Raw genomic sequence first — 25,252 nt, 5'->3', positions numbered from 1 at the left:
TTACACTGCCTCCAGAATATTAAAAGTTCCTGTTCCCTTACAGCTTAAACAACAGAGTACACTGTCAGTTTTGGGGATTTTTGCCAATCTGATAGGTGAATGGTGCTCTATCAGTGTCTTTTAAATTACATTTCTCTTCCTCTGATTAAGACTTAGAGTCTTTGCTCTTTGTTAAAGGCCATTTTTGTTTTCTTTTTAGCAAACTGCCTATTCATATCCTTGGCCTCTTTTTTTATTGGACTGTTACTTTTCTTGTGAATTTCTAGGAGCTGTTAGTATGTTAAGATTACACTTTCATCTATGAGTCTTTTTATGATACTTTGCTTGTAGTGTGTTTTAGTAGGTTTGCTTATTTGTTTAGAGTTAAGTTTATTGATCTTTTAGAGCTTTTGGATTTTGAGTCCAAAAATCTCAAACTTTTGTTAGACTGTTAGAAAGCTCTCCCCCACTCCAAGGCTATAAAAAAAATCTATCTTTGTTTCATGTTTTGTTTCTTTCCATTAAACCTTTCATTATTTTCGTATTTATCCTGGTGTACTGTGTGAAGGTAGGGATTCAGTCTTATTTTTTTCAAGTGACTACAGAGTCTTCCCAGCATCATTTATTTATTTATTTATTTTTTTCGTTTAATGTGATGTATCACATTTATTTATTTATTTATTTATTTTTTTGGTGAGCATCTTTCTCTTTTTTTTCCCCCATTTATTTTTATTAGTTGGAGGCTAATTACTTTACATCATTACAGTGGTTTTTGTCATACATTGAAATGAATTAGCCATGGATTTACATGTATTCCCCATCCCATTCCCCCCTCCCACCTCCCTCTCCACCCGATCCCTCTGGGTCTTCCCAGTGCACCAGGCCCGAGCACTTGTCTCATGCACCCAACCTGGGCTGGTGATCTGTTTCACCCTAGATAATACACATGTTTCGATGCTGTTCTCTTGAAACATCCCACTCTCGCCTTCTCCCAGAGTCCACAAGTCCATTCTATACATCCGAGTCTCTTTTTCTGTTTGGCATATAGGGTTATCATTACCATCTTTCTAAATTCCATATATGTGTGTTAGTATACTGTAATGGTCTTTATCTTTCTGGCTTACTTCGCTCTGTATAATGGGCTCCAGTTTCATCCATCTCATTAGAACTGATTCAAATGAATTCTTTTTAATGGCTGAGTAATATTCCATGGTGTATATGTACCACAGCTATTCCTCATCCATTCGTCTGCTGATGGGCATCTGGGTTGCTTCCATGTCCTGGCTATTATAAACAGTGCTGCGATGAACATTGGGGTGCACGTGTCTCTTTCAGATCTGGTTTCCTCGGTGTGTATGCCCAGAAATGGGATTGCTGGGTCATATGGCAGTTCTATTTCCAGCTTTTTAAGAAATCTCCACACTGTTTTCCATAGTGGCTGTACTAATTTGCATTCCCACCAACAGTGTAAGAGGGTTCCCTTTTCTCCACACCCTCTCCAGCATTTATTGCTTGTAGACTTTTGGATAGCAGCCATCCTGACTGGTGTGTAATGGTACCTCATTGTGGTTTTGATTTGCATTTCTCTGATAATGAGTGATGTTGAGCATCTTTTCACCCAGCATCATTTATTAAATAGCCCATTCTCCCTCTCTAATTTGAATTCAGCTTCAGTTATGTTACCATTTTTGCAATTTCAGTAGTTTGCTGCCAGTTAAATTTGACATGCTGTCTGTGTTGATATCCCTTTCAATTATTAGGCATTCACGACTGTAACTTTATCTTGTGTTAAGGGATGATATAAAACTGGGGGAAGAAAGAAGTGCTTCAGGGATCAAGGTTAAACTTGTTAATCAGGGTTTTCTGTAATCTTCCCACATAATAGTTAGAACCTTATCTTCACTTTGTTCACAAAGTGAAGTATGTTTATTATAATAATACTTGCTCGAGATTGTCAGAGTGTTGATTATTAATGTTGAAGATACTCAGATGACTGAGGATTAATTTATTTGGTTCATGGGCTTCCCAGGTGGTAAAGAACCCACCTGCCAGTGCAGGAGACATAAAGATGTGGGTTTGATCCCTGGGTGGGGAAGATCCCCTGGAGGGAGGGCATGGCAACTGACTCCAGTATTCTTGCCTGGAGAATCCCACGGACAGAGGAGCCTGGTGGGCTACAGTCTATAGGGTCGCAAAGAGTCGGACACGACTGAAGCAACTTAGAACACACACATCTTGATACCTTTCCAGATGAAAGGTTATGGCAGTTTAAGGAGAGAAAATCGATGGGCAGTTAAGTTTATTGGTTTACCTGTGGACTTCATAGACATGTGACAAAGTAAAGCTCTAACTATGATCTAGCACAAGACTGCCTGCTTTGTGTCTGGAGAAAAGTCATAGATTGTCATGTCTTTTCTGTCCTCCCAGTCGGCCAACTCTGTCTCTCCAGCATCCACCGTCTGCAGCAATTAGTATTCAACGTCCTGCCCAGTCACGGGATGTGACAACAAGAATCACACTGCCATCTCACCCTGCACTGGGGACACCAAAACAGCAGCTGCATACCATGGCACAGGTAAAACCAGAGGCGAAGAGCCATCTGTGTACGCTGTGGGCTAAAACCAGAATTGTGCGAGTCTGGCTTAAAGCCTGGCAAGACTGAAGGGAATGGTTGCCTTTAGAGGGGGTTGAGTGGGAGAAGCTCCTGTGTATAATTGTGCTGTGGGCTGTCCCCACACAGAAGACGATCTTCAGTACTGGCACACCAGTGGCCGCTGCGACCGTGGCGCCTATTTTGGCAACCAACACCATTCCTTCTGCAACCACGGCTGGTAAGTCAGCAACCCTGCTCTTTCTGCCAGGTAAGGAGGAGGCCTAGGTTGTGGGTTCCATTTTTACTTCTCAGTTTCAGGCAGAGAATGAGAAATAGGCTAAAAAAATTCTCTTAACTTTTCCCAAAATCTTGGGATTTTGAGAGTGTGTAATGTATCCAGAGAGGCCATTGTTTAAGAAATTCCCTTTCTGTCTTGTTCCAGGATCGGTGTCACACACACAAGCTCCCACAAGTACAATTGTTACCATGACAATGCCTTCACACTCGTCCCATGCTACTGCCGTGACCACTTCAAACATACCAGTTGGTAAGTGTCATGCAACGTGCAGACAGAAGCTTACAAGGAATTTTTCAGCCCATCTGACCGAGTCTTCATGTAGATGGCTAGTGTTGACTTTTTTTTATTGTTTATTTTCAAAGCAACACTGACTTTTAACTTTCAATATTACTTGACATACAGATCTGGCATTTCAATGGTAGAGGAAGAAAAGGTAACAGTCTTTGAGAGCTCAAAGTAAACTATTTTAACTCCACTTTGAACTTACTCATCAAACTTCGCCTCTTCTATGTGTACCTTTTAAAAAAATAAATTAACTTCACTGGTAGAAGTTCGACAGGAACAACAGGAAAAGCAAAAAGGAAGCAAAAATCAGGAATGGAAGGAACTTGTACACTAATAGATTGTTCGGGGAAAATCTCTGGGTGCTGCAACAGTGGGAAGAACTTCCCCGAGGTTCTTGTCTTGAGTGACACCCAAAGTACTTCATGACCATCCTAAAATTCCTGGCCGTGGAAACGCTGAGGCCCTCACAGCGGAGGCCGCGGCGCAGGGGACGGGCGCGCGGGGCAGGCTCTCGCGCCCCGGCGCGCGTATGGGCGCCGAGACCCTGTCGTTGGGCCTCAGCCCGGGGTCTCCAGCAGTGAGCGAGGCAGCATGTTGAGGCGCAGCTTGGAAAACCGGGATGCTCAGACCAGACAACTGCAAGATGCTGTCACCAATGTGGAGAAACATTTCGGAGAGCTGTGCCAGATCTTTGCTGCTTACGTGCGGAAAACCGCCCGACTGCGAGACAAAGCGGACCTCCTGGTGAACGAAATCAACGTGTATGCCTCTACTGAGACCCCGCACTTAAAGCAGGGCCTGAAAAACTTTGCGGACGAGTTTGCCAAACTTCAGGATTATCGACAAGCCGAGGTTGAAAGACTTGAAGCCAAAGTAGTTGAACCTTTGAAAGCTTATGGAACCATTGTAAAAATGAAGCGAGATGATCTCAAAGCAACATTAACAGCAAGGAATCGAGAAGCTAAACAGTTAACTCAGAAAGAACACGTCAGAGAAACCCATCTGATCGACATGTTATTTCACAGGCAGAAACTGAATTACAAAGAGCTACAATGGATGCTACCCGAACAACTCGTCATCTGGAGGAAACTATTGACAATTTTGAAAAGCAGAAAATAAAGGATATAAAGACTATATTTTCAGAATTTATCACTATTGAAATGTTATTTCACGGCAAAGCTTTAGAGGTCTACACTGCTGCCTACCAAAATATACAAAAGATTGATGAAGAAGAAGATTTAGAGGTTTTCCGACATTCTCTGTATCCACAAGATTATCCATCCCGTTTAGATATTGTAAGAGCAAATTCGAAGTCACCTCTTCAAAGATCATTGTCAGCTAAGTGTGTATCTGGAACAGGACAGGTATTGACCTGTCGACTAAGAAAGGATCAGCAAACAGAAGAAGATGATGAAGAGGATGAAGACTTAGATGTTACAGAAGAAGAAAATTAAATTTCTTAAGTAAACTTTGCATTTCCATTTTCATCTTAAATGACCTGGAATCCAGAATTACTAAAACTGAAAAACATAATACTGGCTTGATACGTTAAACCTCAAATGAAATCCTATTGGAAATGTAGAAATTATTAAAGGAAATTTATGCCAACCAAAAAAAAAAAATTCCTTCCAGGCTTTGTTTATTCCCCCTTTAAATACGTGTATATTTTCATTATTTAAAAATCTTTGAGGGATTTCTCTGGTGGTCTCATGGTTAAGACTCAGTGCTTTCACTGTCAGGGCTTGGGTTGGATCCCTGATCAGGAAATTAAGATCCTGTAAGCCGTTCGGTGTGGCCAAGAAAAAAAATCTGTAAAGTTTTTGGCCGTCAGACTTGAGTGATAGGAGAGATTGGGAAGCTTTTTCCATAGGGCTAGATCATAAATGCTTCAGGTTCTGCAGGCCTCATGGGTGTGTGCAACCACCTAGCTACAGACAATATGTAAACAAATGAGTGTGGCTGTGTTTCAGTAAGACTTTCTATGGGCATGGAAATTTGAATATCGTATAATTTTCACATGTCACAAAATATTCTCCTTTTTCATTTTCCCCCAACCATTTAATATATGTTTGCCGAAGCAAGCACTCCCCCAACCATTTAAAAATGTAGACCCATTGTTCGGGGGCATCAGCTAGGTTTGGCCTGCGAGTTGCTGACACTGATCCTCAGAGCTGATAGCTCACTTCAAAGATTCCAAAGCATAAACTGTGGTGTGTGAGGCAGAACACTCCCCTCTTTAACCCACAAGTCACAGGTTTCAGGATGGTAGTGTTGACTGTGCCCTGGTTCTGTAACAGAGTGCCATCTTACTTTCCTTCACTCCTAAAGATATGAGACAGCTGCTATATTTATAACATATTGTACTTTTCAAAGTAGAGCTGCCTTCCATGAGAGGATGCACTGACACACTCAGACCTGGTGACCAGACACACAAGTGTGACTCCCTAGCCTGCTGTGTCCCAGCTCTGAGGTGGGCCCTCCCTCCCCACTTCCTTCCTTTGTGCCTGTGACAGGCTATGGCTTCCACAGTCCTCTTAGCAAACTTGAGGGCACATTTCCAGAATATCGGTCAGACCCAGGAAACTTGCTCCTCTTTCAGAGAAATCAGAGTACCAGCCCCTAAATTGGTGTTCAGCGCTTTTAGTGAGAGAATACTGTGGTCTTTCTCACGTTCCTGCTCACTGTGACTTGGCATTAAAGAGCCCAAACTTCTTTCCCACCCCTCTGAATTTAATATCACTTTTGTGAAGTTTGGGGGTGGTGTATCTAGCATTAAAGCACTTATGTTGAAAAAGATCGCTGACTGTTCATGTTGTCATTGCAGATTGTTTTCTGGCTATACCTAACTGTCATCAGTCATCCTCAGCACTGTGTAAAGTCAGAGCCAAGCCCATTCTTTTCATTTTTATAGTCGAGAGTCTCACTAGGGAATGTGTAGCTATGAAGAAAATCAGACCCGTAAAGAGGAGCTATGTACCCTAGAGTGGCTCTCTGGTTGTGTCTTGAAGCCTCTCTATGAAGAATTATTTAGAGATCAGTTTTTATTAATGTCACTGTATCTTCCAAAGAGTAATACTGTGGAAATAAACTCACCAAAAGTACTAGGAGACAAATAATGTTCATTCATTTGGCTGAACCTACCAACTTTCTGCCTCTGCTGAGTATTTGTGGTTATATTCTCTAACTCTAGGCTATGGTTATATTGTCTTAACTCCCTAGCTCCTTTATCTTTGATGTTTTACCATTTACTAAATTCTAGATATGAAAATCATTCGACACAAGTGTCCAAACAAATTTAAACATCTGCCATTTAATGTGATTTTGTCTAAGTTTTATCAGGATTTTTGCTCTAGCTTTGTTTTCCTCTTGTGTAGTAATCCAGATGTGTGTTATGTCATAATGGGTTCCCTGTGTAGAAGTGCCTTGATTGAGAAGGACACCTGATAAGAACCCTGGGAATACTGATTTTCAAGTTAGGGGTGTAAGAGGCGTATTAAAGCCACTTAAGGGGCTTTTTGTGTCACTTGCTTTCTCCAGGTGAGATTAAGTATTGGATTCAGCCATTGTTATTAATAGGAAAGTACTGGGTCGGGGGTGAAAACCTGATTAACCATAAGCATAGGGTTCCTTCCTGCCATAAATGCCTGTTTCCACTAGAGTGACATCCTTATTTTTCTCCACACATGACAGTGGTCTCAGAATTAGGTGATCATGGTGTTCAGAAAACAGGAATTATCTTTGAAAATAGCCCCAATTTATGATTTCTGCATTGTGATTTTCCTGAAGGGTTTTTTTTTTAATAATTGAAGACATGGTTTTTAATTAGGAAAAAGTAAAAATATTATTCATGTATGTGTTTGTGGTAACCAGGCTCTGCTTAGCTACTCTGCCAGATGACAGCTACTTCCCTATTGGAAGCATTATTTATCCTCCCTTTTATGGGCATACTGACAAAACAAGGCTTAGTTGCTTTTTACTCAGCACAGACTCTACTTACTACTGATGAAAAGTGCACCATGCCGACTTCTGTCTGTATGAAACATCAGGGGCCATCCTCAGTGGTGAACTTGGGCATCCCAGCCATCTTCCTGCAGAGACCTCCCCAGCTGCCTCCCTCAGAAGATAGCTGGGCATGGGGATGGGGGCAGGTGTGGTGTTCAGTGTGCTGTTCTTTGGGTGATGTGTGCCTGTCGTCGGTGTGAGTTGGGTCTTTGTACAGCTGGAATTAACTTGGAAAACTGTTATTTTTATTTTTGCCATAAAATATGCAAAATCACAGGACACTCAAGAGACTTTAAAAATAAAGTGGTCATCTAAAGAAGACTTCCTCATAGATGAGAAAACTGAGCTTGAAATGATCTCATTACTAATTAGCTACATTATTACTAATTAGTTATGGGCCCTGGAGAAGAATCAAAAGTATTTGCCATTTCTGTATTCACTTCTTTTTTTTTTTTAAGTTTTCTCCTTTTAAAAAAAAAAAAGGTCTCCAGGAAGCCAGGTCAGGAGGAAAGGGCCTGCTTGCTGATGTTTTTGATAAAGTATTAATATTGAACCCTGCTTTGACAAGTAACAGTTGTGAATGTATCAGTGTATTATCAGATTGAAATAATTCAGTTGAACCCATAGGTACTCATCTTTTCATTTTTTATTTTGATTAAAAATCTAGGCTTCTTATTACCATTTGCATTCTTAAGATTGTTCCTGGCCAAGAATGTTTTGGCATGCCAGTAGAAGCATTTGAGCAGTAATATAATTGGATGATACTTTTTTGTAGCTAAGGTGGTGCCTCAGCAAATCACACACACTTCTCCTCGGATCCAGCCTGACTACCCTGCAGAGAGGAGTAGCCTGATTCCCATTTCAGGACATCGAGCCTCTCCAAATCCTGTGGCCATGGAGACCCGCAGTGATAATAGGTAGGAGGGAATGTGCCCCATCATGTCACCAATTGTTTTGATTTTCCATAAAACAAATTATCCCACAAATATGGCATATATTTCCTTATTTTCAAATTAACCACTGAAAATCCAATACATTGTGTAATTTCTTTAATTTTATGAGTGAAGCTGTGCTGTATTTACTCATTCTCCTTTTGATGAATGTTCTAGTATCTTTTTTTTTTTTGGTCTTGTGTATTTCTCGGTTTAATTTATTTTGAGCCATTTTGAATGTAAGGATGACAGCATCATGACCCTTTTATACCTAAGTACAATTTCCCATTTTCCTCCAGAGAACAAAACTGTTCTTATTTACCCACAGTATGGGTATCTGAAATGATCCTTTAGCATTCCATTCTCTTTCATACATTGACATTGTAGAAGAGTATGGATTGGCCAGTTGTTTTTGCAGAATATTCTTCAGTTTGCACTTGTTGGATTGTTCCTCATAGTTAGATTCAGCCTGTGCATTTTTGGACTGAATACCATTAGGTGATAAGCTCTTCTCATTGCTATATATCAGAGAACTCATCCTCTCCTGTTCTCGCATTATTGGTTATGTCAACATTGCTTCATGAAGTTGATGTTTGTCAGATTTTTCTACTGTAAAGGTATATTTTTCTTCTTTGTAAATAACGAATTTGTGTGGAAATTGAGACTATAGATATCCTACTGCTGCTGCTAAGTTGCTTCAGTTGTGTCCGAGTCTGTGGGACTACGACCCCATAGATGGCAGCCCACCAGGCTCCCCCGTCCCTGGGATTCTCCAGGCAAGAACACTGGAGTGGGTTGCCATTTCCTTCTCCAGTGCATGAAAGTGAAAAGTGAAAGTGAAGTTGCTCAGTCGTGTCTGACTCTTAGCGACCCCATGGACTGCAGCCTACCAGGCTCCTCCATCCATGGGATTTTCCAGGCAAGAGTACTGGAGTGGGTTGCCATTGCCTTCTCCAATAGATATGCTACTCCCTAGTAAACTTTTACTTAGTAGTCTTTGCTTCCATTGATTATTGGCTGGATCTGTTGATGCTTGCAATATGATGGTTGCAAGATAGTGATTTTTTTTTTTATCATTTCCTATATGTTTATCGATTGACATCCTCATGTAAAGAAGGTTTATCAATCCTCATTTATTTCTTTTGTTGTGTATTTTATTTTATTAAATCCACATGGGCTCATGGACTTGGTTTTATTTATTCATAATTATAATCCATTACTGTCACCTGTTTTAATGCTCAGATTGTTTCCAGGTTGGTCCTTGGGCGCCCCCTCAAACTAGTTACTGTGGGTTTTACTATGTCCTGGTCATTCTAGCCCTTTCTTTCTTCTCACCACAACAAAATACTTGAAGCTCCTCTTGAACCTGATCTCTCTGAGCCCTGGTTCCTTTTCTTTTTTTTTTTTTATTTTTATTTTATTATTTTTTATTTATTTATTTTTTATTAGTTGGAGGCTAATTACTTTACATCATTACAGTAGTTTTTCCTTTTCATCATTTAGAACCAAAATCTAGGCATTAGATCTGTTTATCTTTACTGGATTGTCATTTCTTCTAGGCCCTTTAGCAGGAGAGGTAGGAAGTAGATAACATTTTTAAAACTAGTACATCTGGGTGCCTCTGGTTCAACCCCACTGCCTCCCCCATTCTGTATTAGTAGTGCCCTTCTCCTGCCTCACAGTGAGAACCTGGCAGAGTGCATATGAAGTAATTTCATAATTGGATCATTGTAAAATACTCTTGTTTGATTATTATGGTGTATAGAAATGCTCATTTTTTATAATTATTTTTTAAATTTTTAATTGAAGGATAATTGCTTTACAATATTGTGTTGGTTTCTACCAAACATCAACATGAATCAGCCATAGGTATACGTATGTTCCCTCCCTCTTGAACCTCCCTCCCACCTCCCTCTCCATCCCACCCCTGGAAATGCTTCTTAGTTTGGGGGTTTTTTGTTTGTTTTTATCAAGGTATGGTTGATTTACGGTGTTGTGTTAGTTTCTGGTACACAGCAAAGTGATTCAGTTAATATGTATATGTATACTTTTTTTTCTGTATTCTTTTCCATTATGGTTTATTATAGAATATTGAATATATTTCCCTACACTATATAGTAGGACCATGGTGTTTATTTTATATATCATAGTCGGTATCTGCTAATCCCAAACTCCCAATTTATGTCTCCTCACCCCCTTTCCCCTTCGGTAACCACAGGTTTGTTTTCTGTGTCTGTGAGCCTGTTCCCATTTTGCTCATTTGTATCATATTTTAGATTCCAAATATCAATGATACATGACATTGGTCTTCTCTGACTTGCTTCACTTAATATTGATAATCTCCAGGTCCATCAGTGTTAAAATACTACTTTCTCTAGGTCTGTGTCCTTTGTTGTAATTGTTTGGGACCCAATTTGAGAACTGTTGATATGGCAGTTAAAAGTATGAATAGTTTGTAGGCGATAGGACCCTTTGAAGGGAAAGGAGAAAATAGACCGTTTTGGTTCATACTGTCTGTGTTCTGTCTGTAGGCCATCTGTTCCTGTTCAGTTCCAGTACTTTCTCCCAACGTACCCACCTTCTGCATACCCACTGGCTGCTCACACCTACACCCCAATCACCAGCTCTGTGTCCACCATTCGGCAGTATCCAGGTAGGAGCCCCACTCTTACGGCGACTTTTACCATTGCTTACCATTTGCAAGCAATGAAATAGAAATTCATCAGTGGGTATTTCTCGTATGGATTTAATGACTCTAGCTTCAATTTTCAGATTCAGATAAGGCTGAAATCTAAAGCTTAAAGGTTGTAAATCACCATTTCTATGACTGTAAAAGGTTGTTACTTATTAGTGATATTAGCATGATTTTATCCCACCCTGAGAATAATTATGATAACAGTTTTGTTATCCCTTAAAATGGTAGTGCAGTTAAAAATGAATAAAGCTATACTCTTCTGGGGTGTCTGTTTCATGGGTTATTTGTTGTGTTTTTAATGTTAGCCCAATTATGCTCAACATTCACCATCCAGTCTTGTTAATAGTGTTCTTTTTGCCAGTCCAAAGTAAACAATACTTAAACTGCAGGGTTTGTATACTCTTTTGCTGTGACACCCTCAGCTCGCTTTAGGCCTGAGAAGGCCAGGTTATCAGACTGTAGCCGCTGTCCCTCTCATGTGCCTCCAGGGCTGCAGCCAGGGCTGCCTGTGGCCATTGGGCATTTGAAGAGGACCTGGCACAAATGAAGAACTGAATTTTTTGTTTTACTTAAGTTAAAATGAGAGAAATTTCCAATATGTTTGGAACAACTTAGCAATATGAACCTACTTTTTGCAAAATTGTCGATTTTATGGAATCAAAATAGAAATCAAGTAGTTCTGATAAAAATTTAGTCTCTGAATTGGAATGTGATTTGAGAGTAAAATATACCCTGAATTTTAAAGACATAATATGGAAAAGAGAATTTATAACATGTTACTAATAACTCTTATTAAGATTATTATTTTAAAATTATCATTTTTGGATATATTGAGTTAAACAAGATGTATCATGAAAATTAATTTGACCTATGTTTTATTATATTAATGTGGCTTCTGGAAAATCTGAAATTGCGTGTATGACTTATATTTTTGTTGGACAGTGCTAATCTAAAGCTTTCAAACACTGGGATGTTTAAACAGCTATGGAAACAGGTTCCTCCACCTCTACATTTTCTGTGTGTGTGCTTTGATTTTTTTCTTTTTTTTTTTTTTTGCTGAGGGTGGGGGAGGAGATGTTTGTTTTTAAAAACTTTTTTTTTTTTAATGTTTTTATTTTATTTATTTATTGGACATGTAGCATGTGGGATCTTAGTTCCCCAACCAGGGATCAAACCCATGCCCCCTGCATTGGGAGCTCAGAGTCTTAACCACTGGACCACCAGGGAAGTCCCAAAACTTTCTTTTTAAAAGGAATTCGTAACTGTTCTTTATTAGCAGTCTTATAAAGTAAAATCTTATTTAATTGATTGTTGCCAAAAGTGGGATGCTAAAAGTATTGTGGAAGCTTGTCTGTGTGTGAGTATGTGTTACACTGATTGCTGAAAATTTTGAGTCTCTTTATCAGTATTAGCACTTGCCTTCAGGTTCCTTCCTTCATCCACTACCTCAGCCAATTGATACTTCCCTAACAGTGCAGTTGTTTTGCCTTTCTGGAGAAAGTATCAATAATTCATGACCACTATGTATTTCTCTGAACGCTAACCAACTGAAAAGAACATTCAGAGTCTCTCTTGAGCTAGAGCTGACTATGCAGATACTATCATTTATGTGTAAACTTTTATTATAAAAATCCTTCATAAGAACACTGTCTGAAGTATTGGGGATCCTGCCAGTCATCTGTCTCTACATTATTATTTTTTCACCTCTGCAGTAGCCCTGATGGACACTAACACAGAAAAATAAATAGTACAATCAGTACTTTATTTCTTCTGGTATCAAACCATCATTGTTGGTGCAGATGAGAGGTAGTGTAATATTTGTCAAACATATAAGCCTGAACATGGATGGACACAAATGAATAAATCATTTAGAAACCAGCTAACAGTATCCTGTTTTCAAGTATCATGAATTTATTAGCTTATTTTAAAACAGATATTTTTAGGTCAAGAACAGAACAGGAAAATTTGTATATAATAGGCTCTGATCTTGCCAAATATGGATCACTTTACTATATAGTTTATGGTATTTAAAACAATAGTTCGTGGTCTTGGTTGCTTTTACAGATGAGATCTTTTTGGTCTATTAGTTATAAGTTAGGTGGAGAGATGAATATATAAGTCTATATATATAAGCATATATAACCATAGGGCTTCCCCAGTGGCTCAGTGGTAAAGAATCTGCCTGCAGTGCTGGAGATTCATTCAGGTTCAGTCCCTGGGCTGGGAAGATCCCCTGGAGGAGGGTATGGTAACCCACTCCAGTATTTTTACCTGGAGAATCCCATGGGTTGAGGAGCCTGGAGGGCTACAGTGCATAGAGTTGCAAAGATTCGGACATGACTGAAGTGATGGCACGTATATGTAACTGTATATATATGTGTGTAACTGTAGGTATATAATCTGTATATTTTGCAAGATGATCCCTCTCATACTGTTTCTGAAAATTCACCTTTTGCAGAGGTGTTTTCCGTTTCATTCATTCATTTATTCATGCATGCATTTATTAATATTTAATATTTATTAAATATTTATTGAAATTCTATGTAAGATCCTATGCTAGCTCTGTTTTTAAAATTGACTTATAAACAGATGTTGCTTTCAACAAGCTGAGAGTCTAGTAAGGAGATGAGATGTGAAAAGATACTATAGTATGCTCAAGCTCACGAGAGAGACTTGAGCAAAGCCACGCTGTTTCTGAGGTAAAAGGTTATTTCTACTTGAGAAGGTTGGGTTGGAGGTCAGGAATGATTTCCTAAAAAAAATGACATTTGGGAAGCATCTTTCAGAATGGATAGGGCAGAGACGTGGTAGGACTGGAGAAAAGCACATTTCTGTCTGTGAATAAAGTATTAGCTAAATAAAATATGTGCTTGGAAGAAAACAGAGTGGGCAGGCTGCAGACTCCTTTCCCCAGGGGCGGGGGTCCCGCCGCCTGTAGCGCCCCCTCCGCCTCCATGTTGGTGAGAGCAGGGCTGGGAGGGCGCCTGGATCCCGAGAAACGCGCGGGTGACCAGCTGGCTGGACAGGCCAGGGTCAAAGGTGGAAGTCTATGGGCTGGCAGGGAGAGGAGGAGGCCTGGACCGGTGTCAGAGAGAGGAAGGACATCATTCGTGCGGGACCGTGAGCAGGATGGATGCCCGGCCCGGGCAGGTGGTTGCAGCTGCAGAGAGGGCTGCTGAGAGCGGACGGCTCAATTTCAGGATCCCAAGCTTCTGGCCAGAAGCTGGAGGGGGCTTGGCCAACACGAGCATCAAACGACTCAACGGTGCTTTCTGGCTCTGAGATTTAAAAAATGTCTGCAGACGACGGAGGCATCCGAGCTACCCAGGACAAGGAGAGAGCCTGAGAGACTCCAGGTCATGGGCATTCTTGTCAAGAAATGCTCTCTGAGTCAGAGGGGACAGTGCCTGTAGGAGAGGCCCACATCAAGATGGAGCCAGAGGAGCCACACCCTGAAGGGATGTCGCAGGAGGCCAGAGCTCAAGGAGCGCGGGGCTGGGTGCCCCTAAGCAGGGCGCTCAGGAGAAACTTTCCTGCCTGGAGGAGCAGATCCCTGTGCTCTCCTGTGAGGGGAGGACCAGAGACTGGCAGATGACCGCGGCACTCCTCACCGCCTGGTCCCAGATGCCGGTGACCTTTGATGACGTGGCTCTGTACCTCTCCCGGGAGGAATGGGGGCGGCTGGACCACACCCAGCAGAGCTACAGGGAGGTCCTGCAGAAGAGGAGCGGGCTGTCCTTGGGGTTTCCCTTCGGCAGACCTTTCTGGGCCTCTCAAGGGCGAGGCCCCAGGTTTCAGCATGCATGCTGGACATGAGGAGGAGGAGAAGAGGACCGGTGGAGGCAGACAAGGAGCTGGCTGCGTCGCTGGGAGCCCTTGGCGATGTAAAGTCCTTCAAAAGCAGAGTGGGAAGAGGCCAGGGGGAGGCCCCGCGGTGCGGGCAGCGAGCAGCCAGCGGCCAGAACTCAGGGCCAGCCAAGGGTGATGTGCAGCCCCGTCCCGTGGAGGAGTCATAGCCGGAATTAGCCCCGCCTGACACCAACCTCCTGAAAACCCAGGAGGCCAGAGCAACCCAGAGAGGGGGGCATGGCGGCCCCCGAGAGCAGCGAGGAGGGCCTGGCGCTGGACAGCGAGGCGGGCAAGAAGACCTACAAGTGCGAGCAGTGCGGCAAGGCCTTCAGCTGGCCCTCGCACCTGATGACGCACCGTAGCACGCACACGGGCGAGAAGCCCTACGCCTGCCCGTCCTGTTGGAAGAGCTTCAGCCACCACTCGACGCCGATCCAGCACCAGCGCATCCACACGGGCGAGAAGCCCTACGCCAAGCGCTTCACCCGCCGCTCGGACCTGGTCACCCACCAGGGCACCCACACGGGCGCCAAGCCGCACAAGTGTCCCATCTGCGGCAAGTGCTTCACGCAGAGCTCGGCCCTGGTCACCCACCAGCGCACCCACACCGGGGTCAAGCCCTGCCCCTGCCCCGAGTGCGGAAAGTGCTTCAGCCAGCGATCCAGCCTCATTGCACACAACCGCACGCACACTAGCGAGAAGCCCTGCCACTGCCTGAATTGCGGCAAGAGCTTCAGCCACAGCTCGCACCTCACCGCCCACCAGCGCATCCACCGCAGCGTCTGGCCCTACTCCTGCCCGCTGTGCGGCAAGAGCTTCAGCCAGCGTTCCAACCTGCACCGGCACAAGAAGATCCACACGGCGGGGCCCAAGGCCCTGGCCATGCTGATGCTGGGCGCGGCCGGGACTCTGGCGGCACCCCCGCCTGCCCCTACCTAGGAGGCTGGGAGGGAGGGGCCGGGGCATCTGCTGTGGGGGTGTGACCTGGGAGACCCAGGAAGAGAGGCGGAGAGGTGCTGGCATGGCGGTGGCAACCCGAGAGGAGCTCGGATGAGGACCAGGCACCAGGTATGCTCGCCGCAAATTAAAGGCCTTGGAGTTCAAGTGCCAAAAGAAAGAAGAAGAAAAAACCCAGAGTGGTTTTGTTTTGGTGGAAGCATAGTGTGAGTGAGAATGCAAAGTGTGGAATAGGATTAGATCTTGCTCAGTAGTAAAGAATCTTAATGCCAATGCAGGAGACACAGTATCAGTCCCTGAGTTGGGAAGATCCCCTGGAGGAGGGAAAATGGTAGCCTGCCCCAGTATTCTTTCCTGGAGAAACCCATGGAGAGAGGAGCCTGGCAGGCTGTAGCCCATAGGGTCACAGAGAGTCAAACACGACTGAGCCCCCCCCACACACACACACAGCATGGTGTGGGTGAGAATATCAAGTGTGAAATAAGATTGGGTCTTAAAAAGGCTTGTAGTAGTAACTAGACTGCAGGTTCTACAGCAGGCAAATGACCAAAAAACTGTTGTTTAACAGAAATAACATGGATACACTTCTCAGAAGAAACTATAATGATCTGGAAATTGTGTGTGTGTATGTATTCTACAAAGAAAGAATTGCACTGTAACAGTGACTTTTAAGTTTACATGTTCTATCACTCCATTATTCTTATGCATAATAATAATTTACCTTTTTATCTGTCATTTATAAAACATTTTTAATTATATTATTAAAATTGAAGTATTTGTTATTCAGTCACTAAATCATGTCTGACACTTTGCCATCCCATGGACTGTCATGCCAGGCTTCCCTGTCCTTAATTATTGCCCAGAATTTGCTCAAATTCATGTCCATTGAGCCATCCAGCCATCTCGTCCTTTATCATCCCCTTCTCTTCCTTCCCTCAATCTTTCCTAATATCACGGTCTTTTCCAGTGAGCCAGCTTGTCACATCAGGAGGCCAAAGTTTTAGAACTTCAGCATCAGTCCTTCCAATGAATATTCAGGCTTAATTTCCATTAGAATGGACTGATTTGATCTCCTTGCTGTCCAAGGGACTCTCAAGAGTCTTCTCCAGCACCACAGTTTGAAAACATCAGTTCTTTTAGCACTCAGCCTTCTTTATGGTCCAACTCTCACATCTGTACATGACTACTGGAAAAACCACAGCTTTGACTAGATGGACCTTTGTCGGCAAAGTGATGTCTCTGCTTTTTAATATGCTGTCTAGATTTGTCATAGCTTTTCTTCCAAGAAATTCCAAAATGGAGATATAATTGACATACCTTAGTTTCACATGTACAGCATAATGATTCATTATTTATCTATATTGCAGAATAATCACCACAGGTCTAGCTGGCATCTGTCACTGTACAGTTCCAGATTGTTTTTTTCTTGTGATGAGAACTTTTAAGATCTACTGTTAGCAACTTCCAGATTTACAGTGCTGTATATTTAACTATAATCATTATGCTGTACATTATATCCCCATAACTTAGTATCTTTAACTGGAAATTCGTGCCTTCTCACCACTTTAGCCTGTCTCACCCATCCTCTCCCTTTGCCTCTGGCACCACTGGTCTGTCTTCTCCATCTAGGGGCTGTTTGTGATTTTCTGCGTTTTAGATTTCCATGTGTGTGAGGTCATATGGTGTTTGTCATTCTCTGTGTGACTGACTTCACTAAGCATAATACCCTTGAGATTCATTCATATTGTCACAAATGGCGGTGTTTCAGGTTTTTTTTTCCTTTTTAATAGCTGAGTAATATTCCATTGTGTGTGTATAAATCATATCTTCTTGATCTACTCATCCACTACTGGACATGGATTGTTTCCATATCTTGGCTATTATAAGTAATGCTGCAGGGAACATTGAAAGATACATATATCTTTTTCCAGATTTGTTTTCTGAGAAGAAAAATCTTTTGTTTGTTTTCTTTCCACAAATAGTGAGAAATCCTTTCTTACTTTGTTTCTTCCTGGGAATGTCTGTGTTTTCAGTTTTGTTGTTGAGTCAGTTTTTAATGTACACAGTAGATGATTGAAAAAAGGACAGGTTGATTGTTCTCTCTCTTAAGTGCATATTTTAGAATTTAAAATTAATAACTACTGTATTTCAGAAATTCCTCTGATAGTGGTTCTATCAATTAAAGCAAAGATTCTTGACTTGGAGGCATGGATGTATCTCAGAAGTTTGTATTAATTATTTGCATAGTTGCCTGGCTTACATTTGGCTTTTAATAAATGATTGCTTTTTTCTCATTTTAATGCTGTTTCTGCAGAAAGATTATCTCAAATTAGTAGAAAGTAAGGTGGAGAAAATGTCAATGTTTAGAGAGTTATATAGCACTTTTTTTAAAAAATTGAGAGTTTAGATCTTGAATGTGGAAAAATTGTTCTGATTTGAGTGTTTTTCTCCTTAGGTGGACTGTATCTAATCAGAGCTAACATTCTTGTCACTTTCTGCATCATTTTTAGTTTCAGCTCAGGCTCCAAACTCTGCCATCACAGCTCAGACTGGAGTAGGGGTGGCATCCACAGTCCACCTGAACCCCATGCAGTTGATGACAGTGGATGCATCTCACGCTCGGCACATCCAAGGGATCCAGCCAGCCCCCATCAGTACACAGGGGATCCAGCCCGCCCCCATCGGCACCCCGGGGATCCAGCCCGCCCCAATCGGCACACAGGGAATTCACTCAGCAGCCCCCATCAGCACCCAGGGACTTCAGCCCGCACCAATAGGGACTCAGCAGCCTCAGCCCGAAGGGAAGACTTCAGGTAATTTTAACTGTCTACATGGAATTTGGTCTGGAAAGAAGAGATACATAGGTTCTGCCACTTGCTGGCTTTGTGGTCTCAAGTAACCTCAGTAAACCTTAGTTTGCTCTTTGGAACATGAGTTGCTTAGAACTTACCTGTCAGGATCGTGGTAAGCATTAGAAACCACATATGTAAATAGCTTAATGCACGTTTGCACAGGGGGAGCAGTGTGCCAGAAGAGCTTAGTTGAGAGAGTATATTCACCCTTAGAAGGGTAGTGTTTACAGTCCATTTTAGGATTTTCTTTTTCATTTTAATTTTTTTGGCTCACTGTGTAGCTTGTGGGATCTAGTTCTCCAACCAGGGGTTGAATTCAGGCCCTAGCATTAGAAGTGTAGAGTCCTAACCTATAAACAGCCAAGGAATTTCCTAAAATTTTTTTTGGAGTTGTTTGTAAAGCATAAAGTTAAGATAGACTGGAATGTTAGTACCATTATTAGGAATTGAGAAGCAGTGATATCTTACAAAAAGTCTGTAGGAGAACATTTCTTGAAGTATGGTGTGTACTTTATCTATCTTATTTATTAGTAATCATGATTGTAGAGCAAAGAAAAGTAGTTTTTGATCAGTAGGCTTTATAACTTCTCCCATTTTGCCATCTGCTTTTGTTCTTATTCCTCTTCTTGAAATTGGAAAGTCCTAACATGGGTACTCTTAAGTGTGGTAGTCTAATCGTTGTTCTTTGTCTTATATAACATTTTAGTAATGTTACTTCTGTCTCCTTTTTATTGCTCTTTCCTGCCCCCTCCATGTCCTCTAGCAGTGGTGCTGGCGGATGGAGCCACCATTGTAGCCAACCCTATCAGCAACCCATTCAGTGCTGCTCCGGCGGCAACAACCGTGGTGCAGACTCACAGCCAGAGTGTGAGCACCAACGCTCCAGCCCAGGGCTCGTCCCCACGGCCAAGTATACTCCGAAAGAAACCTGCCACAGATGGGTGAGTCGACCCAGAAGTGTCAAGTGACACCTCTAGTTCTGGATATCATCGGTATAAACAGTAGGCACTAATCCAGTGCTGTAGCAAACTCGATTTCTGCCAAAATAACTTGCCGACCAGGTTGTTCAGTAGAGCCTTGCTGAGTTCAGACTGTAAGATGGTAAGAATCCAGGATTCAGTTGGGTGTCAGTTTGTAAACATATGTTGCATATTAATTACTTTGAGACTTCTCTCTGGTTCTGAGAGTTTAATGCTGGAACCCCTAGCTTGTACTGAATTTTTCAGGCTTATCTAGATAGGCACAGTAATGTGTGCTGTCTGTTTTTCCCTCGTTATCCTAAATGAATTGTTGCTTCAGGCAAACCGTTTTCCAAGTGTATTAAGGGTCATATTTAGTAGCAGATAGTGTTCCGTGTTGTCACATAAACTTCTGAGTTGGTGGGTCATAGGTCATAGGCTCTGCTGTGAAACAGAGATCCAGGTCTCTTTCTTTTAATACTAAGTCGGTTCATGATAAAGTAACCTTATCAAGGAAAATGCAAGGCAGAGCTTGTAATAAAGATGGCAGATTGAACATGCTCTTCTTAATTTCTCCTCCTGTCAAAACCCTACAGAACTTTTAGTAAAGAGGCTTTTTTGAAAGATCATAAATACACAGGGCTGGGGAGAATAGGAGAAGACTCAACAGCAGCAAGACTTTGAGGCGAGAAGGCAGATAGGCAAGCTCTCCCTCACTCCCTGAGCGGTGAGAATGTGGATGTAAGTCTGCAGAGGACAGTTGAGAGCCATCCTCATTTAAGTTGTAAATCTTCAAAAGAACCAGAAACAGGAAGAACTGAGGCTACAAGGAAGCTGGGCTGAAATCTGTCTGGAAAGTGGTTAGAGCCCTGCCTTCTCTGCCCACACAGTGGATTTGCACGGCCACTCCTCCCCAGCCCCAGCAAACTCTGCAGATGGCCCACTAGATCGGCCAGCACAACAGAGGACATGGTACTGCACCAGAAGCAGATTAATGACCTAGCTGACATGGTGTGTTGAGACTGCCTGTCCACTTCTCCCACTTGGCTGACACAACCCTGGCAGTTAAAGAGAAACTGAGAAGAGGACTCTACTCTCCTTCCAGGGTCCATCAGCCTGATGGGAAAGATCTAAAAATACCTACACTAAGGGTTTAAGGACCCTTCAGACAGGGATCAGATCACCCTTAAGGTAGACAAACCCTGCCGCAAGCTCAGAGCATCCCATCAGCTTTTTAGTCCTCCTCCATCATGAGCATGCAGCCCAGCATATCAGGTGCCTGATGGGGATTCTAACAATACAAGGTAGAAGCCACTGAAAAAGGCAGTTTGGAAGATGCAAAGGCTAGGCAAAGAGAATAAACTAAAAACAAAACCTAAAAAAGCACGAACAGAGACATACACCGTCAGTGACATCTTCAAAGGACAAAAGAAAACTGCATCCATCAAACAAGAAGGCCATGCTTCTCAAAGGGAACAGTCAGAGAACAAGAGTGTGTCCTGAAGTTAAAAGTGTTAGAGCAGAAATTGAAAACTCAATACAGGAGTTGAAAGGTAAAACTGAGGAAATCTCTCAGTAGAGCGAAAAGACAAAAGGGAAGAATATATCAAAAAATTAAAGTACCAGTTCAGGAGAATCCTGCCTCGGAAGAAGAGGGATCATAGTAAATTACCAAAACTGAAGAGTAACAGTTTCCTGATTTAACAAACCACAAAATGCTTGGCACAGTATGTGCAATGGACACACACTGGCACCAAGATAAAATGTTTAGAAACTTCACAGCACGGGACGCAGCGAGGTCTGCCTCTCCCCCTTGCTCTGTCGTCTCCAAAGGCCCTCTGCTGCGCCTTCCGTGACCGCCTGTACCATCCAAGTCCTCTGTGGCCTGACTTCTCTGAGCATGGCTTCTTGCTCTAATTGGATCCTGGCTTTTCTCTGGGGTCTCAATGGCCTTTTCCTCGACTCTCCCCAGAGTGGTGGCTATCTCTTCCTCCCCATCCCTTCCTGTCACTGTGCCCGGAGATGGGGTGGCTGTCCTCTTGGCACCTCATTGCCACTTTGAGTCCACTCTTCTCAACAGCAGATCTGCTTTCTGGTCTGTATTTAAATTTCATAAAGTTTGCTATTGAAAAAGTAGTTTCACATAACCAGGTTCATCCAGACACAGTGAAAAGTTTTCCAATAACTGAATCAAATACAAGTTTTTATTGTTTATGTTTTTTAAATGTTTTTTTATTGTGGTAAAAGTCACATAATATAAAACATACTATTTTAACCATATTTAACTGTACAGTTCAGTGGCACTAAGTACATTCACATTGTTGTGCAACTCTCACCATCATCCATCTCCCAAATTTTTCACCTTCTTAAACTGAAGCTCTGGCTCCATTAAATACTAACTCCCTGTCTCCCCTGTCCCTTCACCCTTACAGTCCCTTCACCTCCTGGCCCCTGGCATTACCAGTGTACTTTCTAACTCTGCGAATTTGACTGTTCTAGTCAAATACCAGTTTTTAAATTCAAATTAACTTCAGTGAAACATTCTTTACCGTCTGAGCCACCAGAGAAGCCCCTAATGAAACATTCTTAAAAGTCCTGCTGGTCACTTGCATTTCCTGCCTTTCACGTGTTTAGTGGCCCCATGTGACTGGCAGCCACCTTGTTGGGACAGAATCAGGTTTGATTTAGAGATTGTGTGTCCTGCAGAAGGCACATAGTGTCTGGTTGTCGTACTATCTTTAACGTAAAGAGAAATTTGATGTTTCCCAGCTCTGTGGCCTCTCAGTTGCTTGAATGTGTCCCTTGCATCCACCCTCCCTTAGCAGAGCACCCCCAGGGGCACAGGCATTCCTTGGCTCAGAAGTTGAACAGTGTTTTCTGTACCCCAGTGGCCCACAGCCTGCCTCCTTCCACATCCCTGGCAGCAGAACTGTGACTCAACAAGACTCAGCTAAGAAGCCTGCAGTCTCTTGGTCCTTAACCACCTTTTCACTCTTCTAACTGCCTTTCCTGATATCTTTGTCTGCTCTCCCTGGTTCAGAGTCTGTGGTTCCATTGCGATCATTTCCTTGCATCCATCCTCAGGTTCCTTACCCTCCTCTTCGCTTTGTCAAAACCAGAGTTAAATCCTAATTTGTGTTAAGCTGCCTGCATATGTGTGGCAGTGTGTTAGGGAGCACCACACTGCCTGGTCCTGCTTAACCTCACACACCTCCACTGGGATCTCATGGTGGGCCAGTGCTCTCTGCTTTCTTCCACCACCCTTCCAGACAACCAGGTACCTCTGTTCTTTTCCAGGCTTCCACAGCTTCTTCCCACATTCACTAGTAGCTAATGAAAGTGCCACCTACTTTCTTGAGAAAATGGCAACAAGCAGCAGAGAACTTCACAGACTAGCTGTCACATCTTACCTGCCAGCCTCTTTTCCCTGCCCACCTCCGTTTCCCAGTACAGGTGAGCTCCAGGGGTACCTCTTCAGAGCTCTGATCACAGCCTTCCTCACCTACTCCAGCTCCAGCTCTTCCTCTCTCTGTCCTTCTTCATCAGTTTTTTCTTACAAGTGGGTTATTCACATAAAAAGTATAATCTTGCTGTCAGTTCTTCCATCTTAAAAAAAAAAAATTCTTCCATTAAGCCACTTTCTTCCATTCTCCCCCCCATTTTATTTCTCCTGTTTGCAATGAAAATAAAGGAGTTGTCTCTATTTGCTAGCACTACTTCTTCCAGTCTCTTTCTTTCTCTTTCAGCATTTTCACTGATGTATAGAAAGCTGTGCAGATAATGTATATATACAGTGTAATGAGTTAGCACAAAGGGAACCCAATGTACATCTGTGTGATTGCCAGTACTTCCTCCCAAAGGTTACTAACCAGTTTTTCTTACCCTCTTTTGCCTCTTTTTGAGTTCCCATAGAATCATATATACTTTTTGTGACTCAGGCATCTTTCACTTGGTTTTGGACAATTCATCCATGTTACTACCTGTGATTGTAACTTTTCAGTTGTTTACAATATCCTTATATAAGAATGGCATCATTTTTCCATGGATCTTCAGGTTTTTCCCAGTTTGGGGCTGTAATGTTATCCCAACATCTTTCTACATCACCTTTGATATGTCCATAAATGTAGTACCCCAGAAGGGATTTGCTGGGATGTAGTCTGTGCTCATGTTCAGCTCTAGCATATAATGCCAGCAGTTTGTTCAGGTGTTACACCCATTTGCACTGTCACTAGCAGTGGAATCATTGCCCTTGTCATCACCAACACCTGTTATTTGGCACTCTTCGTAAGTTTGGTCATTCTGTGCGTTTATAGTATATCTCTTTATGGGTTTGGGGGGATTGTTTGTTTTCTGGGGTGGGAGTGGAGTTGGTCTTGCTTTTTTATTTTTTTTGTGGAAAGTTTAAACATAATACAAATTTGAACATAAGAATTTATTCCCATAATCCAACTTCAGTTATTAACTTAGTCCATGTTTTATATGTATGCCTATCCACTCCCTTTCCCCCACCATCTCTTTCCCTGAATTTGTCAGTTATATCCCCATTGTGTTAGTTTCCTTAGGGCTGCTATAACAAATTATCACAAGTTTTGTGGTTTGAAACAACACAAGTTTATTCTCACAGTTGTGATGACTAGAAGTCTGATATCAACATGTTGGTTGGTTCCTTCTTGGGAAAAATCTACTCTGTGCCTCTTTCCCAGCATCTGGTGGCAGTTGGCAGTCCTTGGAGTTGCTTTGTCTGTGGATGCATCACTCCAGTTTCTGTTTCCATATTCACATGCCCTTGCCTCTGTCTGTCTCACATCTCCATCTCCTTTCTGTTGTCAGTCTTTGGATTTAGGACCTACCCTAAAACTTTTTTGTTGTTGTTCAGTTGCCAAGTTGTATCCTACTCTTTGTGACCCTGTGGACTGCAGCACGCAAGACTCCTCTGTCATCCACTGTCTCCCGGAGTTTGCTCAGATTCATGTCCATTGAGTTGATGATGCCATCTAACCATCTCATCCTCTGTTCCCCCTTCTCCTTTTACCTACCGTCTTACCCAGCATCAGGGTTTTTTCTAAGAGACTCTAAATCTAGAATGATCTTATCTCAAGATCCTTAACTTAGTTACATTTGCAAAGACCCTATTTTTTTACATTCACAAACACCAAGAATTGGGACTCCAGTGGATCATTTTAGGGAACACAGTCCATGCCCACCTCTCCCATAGCCTAGTTTTACTTATTCTCTCCTCCACATTTTCCAAGTTGTTACTTTAATCTAAAGGCTTGGGGTTTCCCCCTTTCAGCAAAATTCCTTCATAAGTTGGCAGTTTAGTGTTCCGTTGTTAGTTGCTAAGTGGCATCCAACTGTTACTTGTGACCCAATGGACTGCTGCCCCCCAGGCTCCTCTGTCCTTGGAATTTCCTAGGCAGAAAGACTGGAGTAGGTTGCCATTTCCTCCTCCAAAGGGCCTTCCCGACCCAGGGATCAAACCCACACACCCGCACTGGCAGGTGTCTCTTCATCACTGGCCACCTGGGAAGCCTGGTCTTAGTGTTACACCAGGAGAAATACACTGTCTGGTGTCACCCTTTTTTGAGGTATTAACATCCTTCATGATCAGTATCTGAATTCACTGCATTGCAGAATGGTATGTTCTCATTCTAGATGTTTTCTCTCAAACCACTTCTCTTCTAGCATTTGCTTCTACCACTCTGCCAAAACTGCACATCAGGATCATTTATGACTTCCACATCACTCAGCTCTTGTCTGAGCCGCATGTGGCCTCTCTACTACACGACACATTGGATCACTAGCTACCTTAATCTACTTTTTTCACTCAGCTTCCATTAACTTGCTTAGT

General features: G+C 42.5%; 2 protein-coding genes and 1 pseudogene across 9 annotated transcripts in view; all 3 read left to right on the top strand.

Moving 5' to 3' along the window:
* The window catches only part of SAP130 (Sin3A associated protein 130), a 74,426-nt gene that overhangs the window by 19,375 nt on the left and 29,799 nt on the right, over nucleotides 1-25,252 (top strand). For 5 of the 8 annotated variants that reach the window (XR_011486407.1, XM_020886324.2, XM_070463966.1 and 2 more), the window contains exons 8-14: nucleotides 2,407-2,554; nucleotides 2,720-2,810; nucleotides 3,015-3,119; nucleotides 7,933-8,074; nucleotides 10,621-10,742; nucleotides 18,101-18,403; nucleotides 19,206-19,383. Coding sequence is in view for 7 of the 8 variants with exons in the window: in XM_020886324.2 (XP_020741983.1) it covers nucleotides 2,407-2,554; nucleotides 2,720-2,810; nucleotides 3,015-3,119; nucleotides 7,933-8,074; nucleotides 10,621-10,742; nucleotides 18,101-18,403; nucleotides 19,206-19,383 (1,089 nt within the window). In the remaining variant the exon portion in view is untranslated. The remainder of the gene's footprint in view (nucleotides 1-2,406; nucleotides 2,555-2,719; nucleotides 2,811-3,014; nucleotides 3,120-7,932; nucleotides 8,075-10,620; nucleotides 10,743-18,100; nucleotides 18,404-19,205; nucleotides 19,384-25,252) is intronic. The other 3 variants (XM_020886325.2, XM_020886323.2, XM_070463967.1) reach the window with 1 other exon arrangement.
* LOC139033932 (CBY1-interacting BAR domain-containing protein 1-like) lies at nucleotides 3,667-4,623 on the top strand. Its single transcript, XM_070463969.1, is given in 2 exon segments — nucleotides 3,667-4,128; nucleotides 4,131-4,623. Coding segments are annotated over 2 exon segments (861 nt in total). The 5' UTR covers nucleotides 3,667-3,746; the 3' UTR covers nucleotides 4,610-4,623.
* Nucleotides 11,848-16,668, top strand: LOC139033931 (transcriptional repressor RHIT pseudogene; annotated as a pseudogene).

The sequence above is a fragment of the Odocoileus virginianus genome, unplaced genomic scaffold, assembly GCF_023699985.2.
Source record: "Odocoileus virginianus isolate 20LAN1187 ecotype Illinois unplaced genomic scaffold, Ovbor_1.2 Unplaced_Contig_10, whole genome shotgun sequence".
NCBI classification, from domain to species: domain Eukaryota; kingdom Metazoa; phylum Chordata; class Mammalia; order Artiodactyla; family Cervidae; genus Odocoileus; species Odocoileus virginianus.
This window is presented reverse-complemented; position numbering and strand designations above follow the sequence as displayed.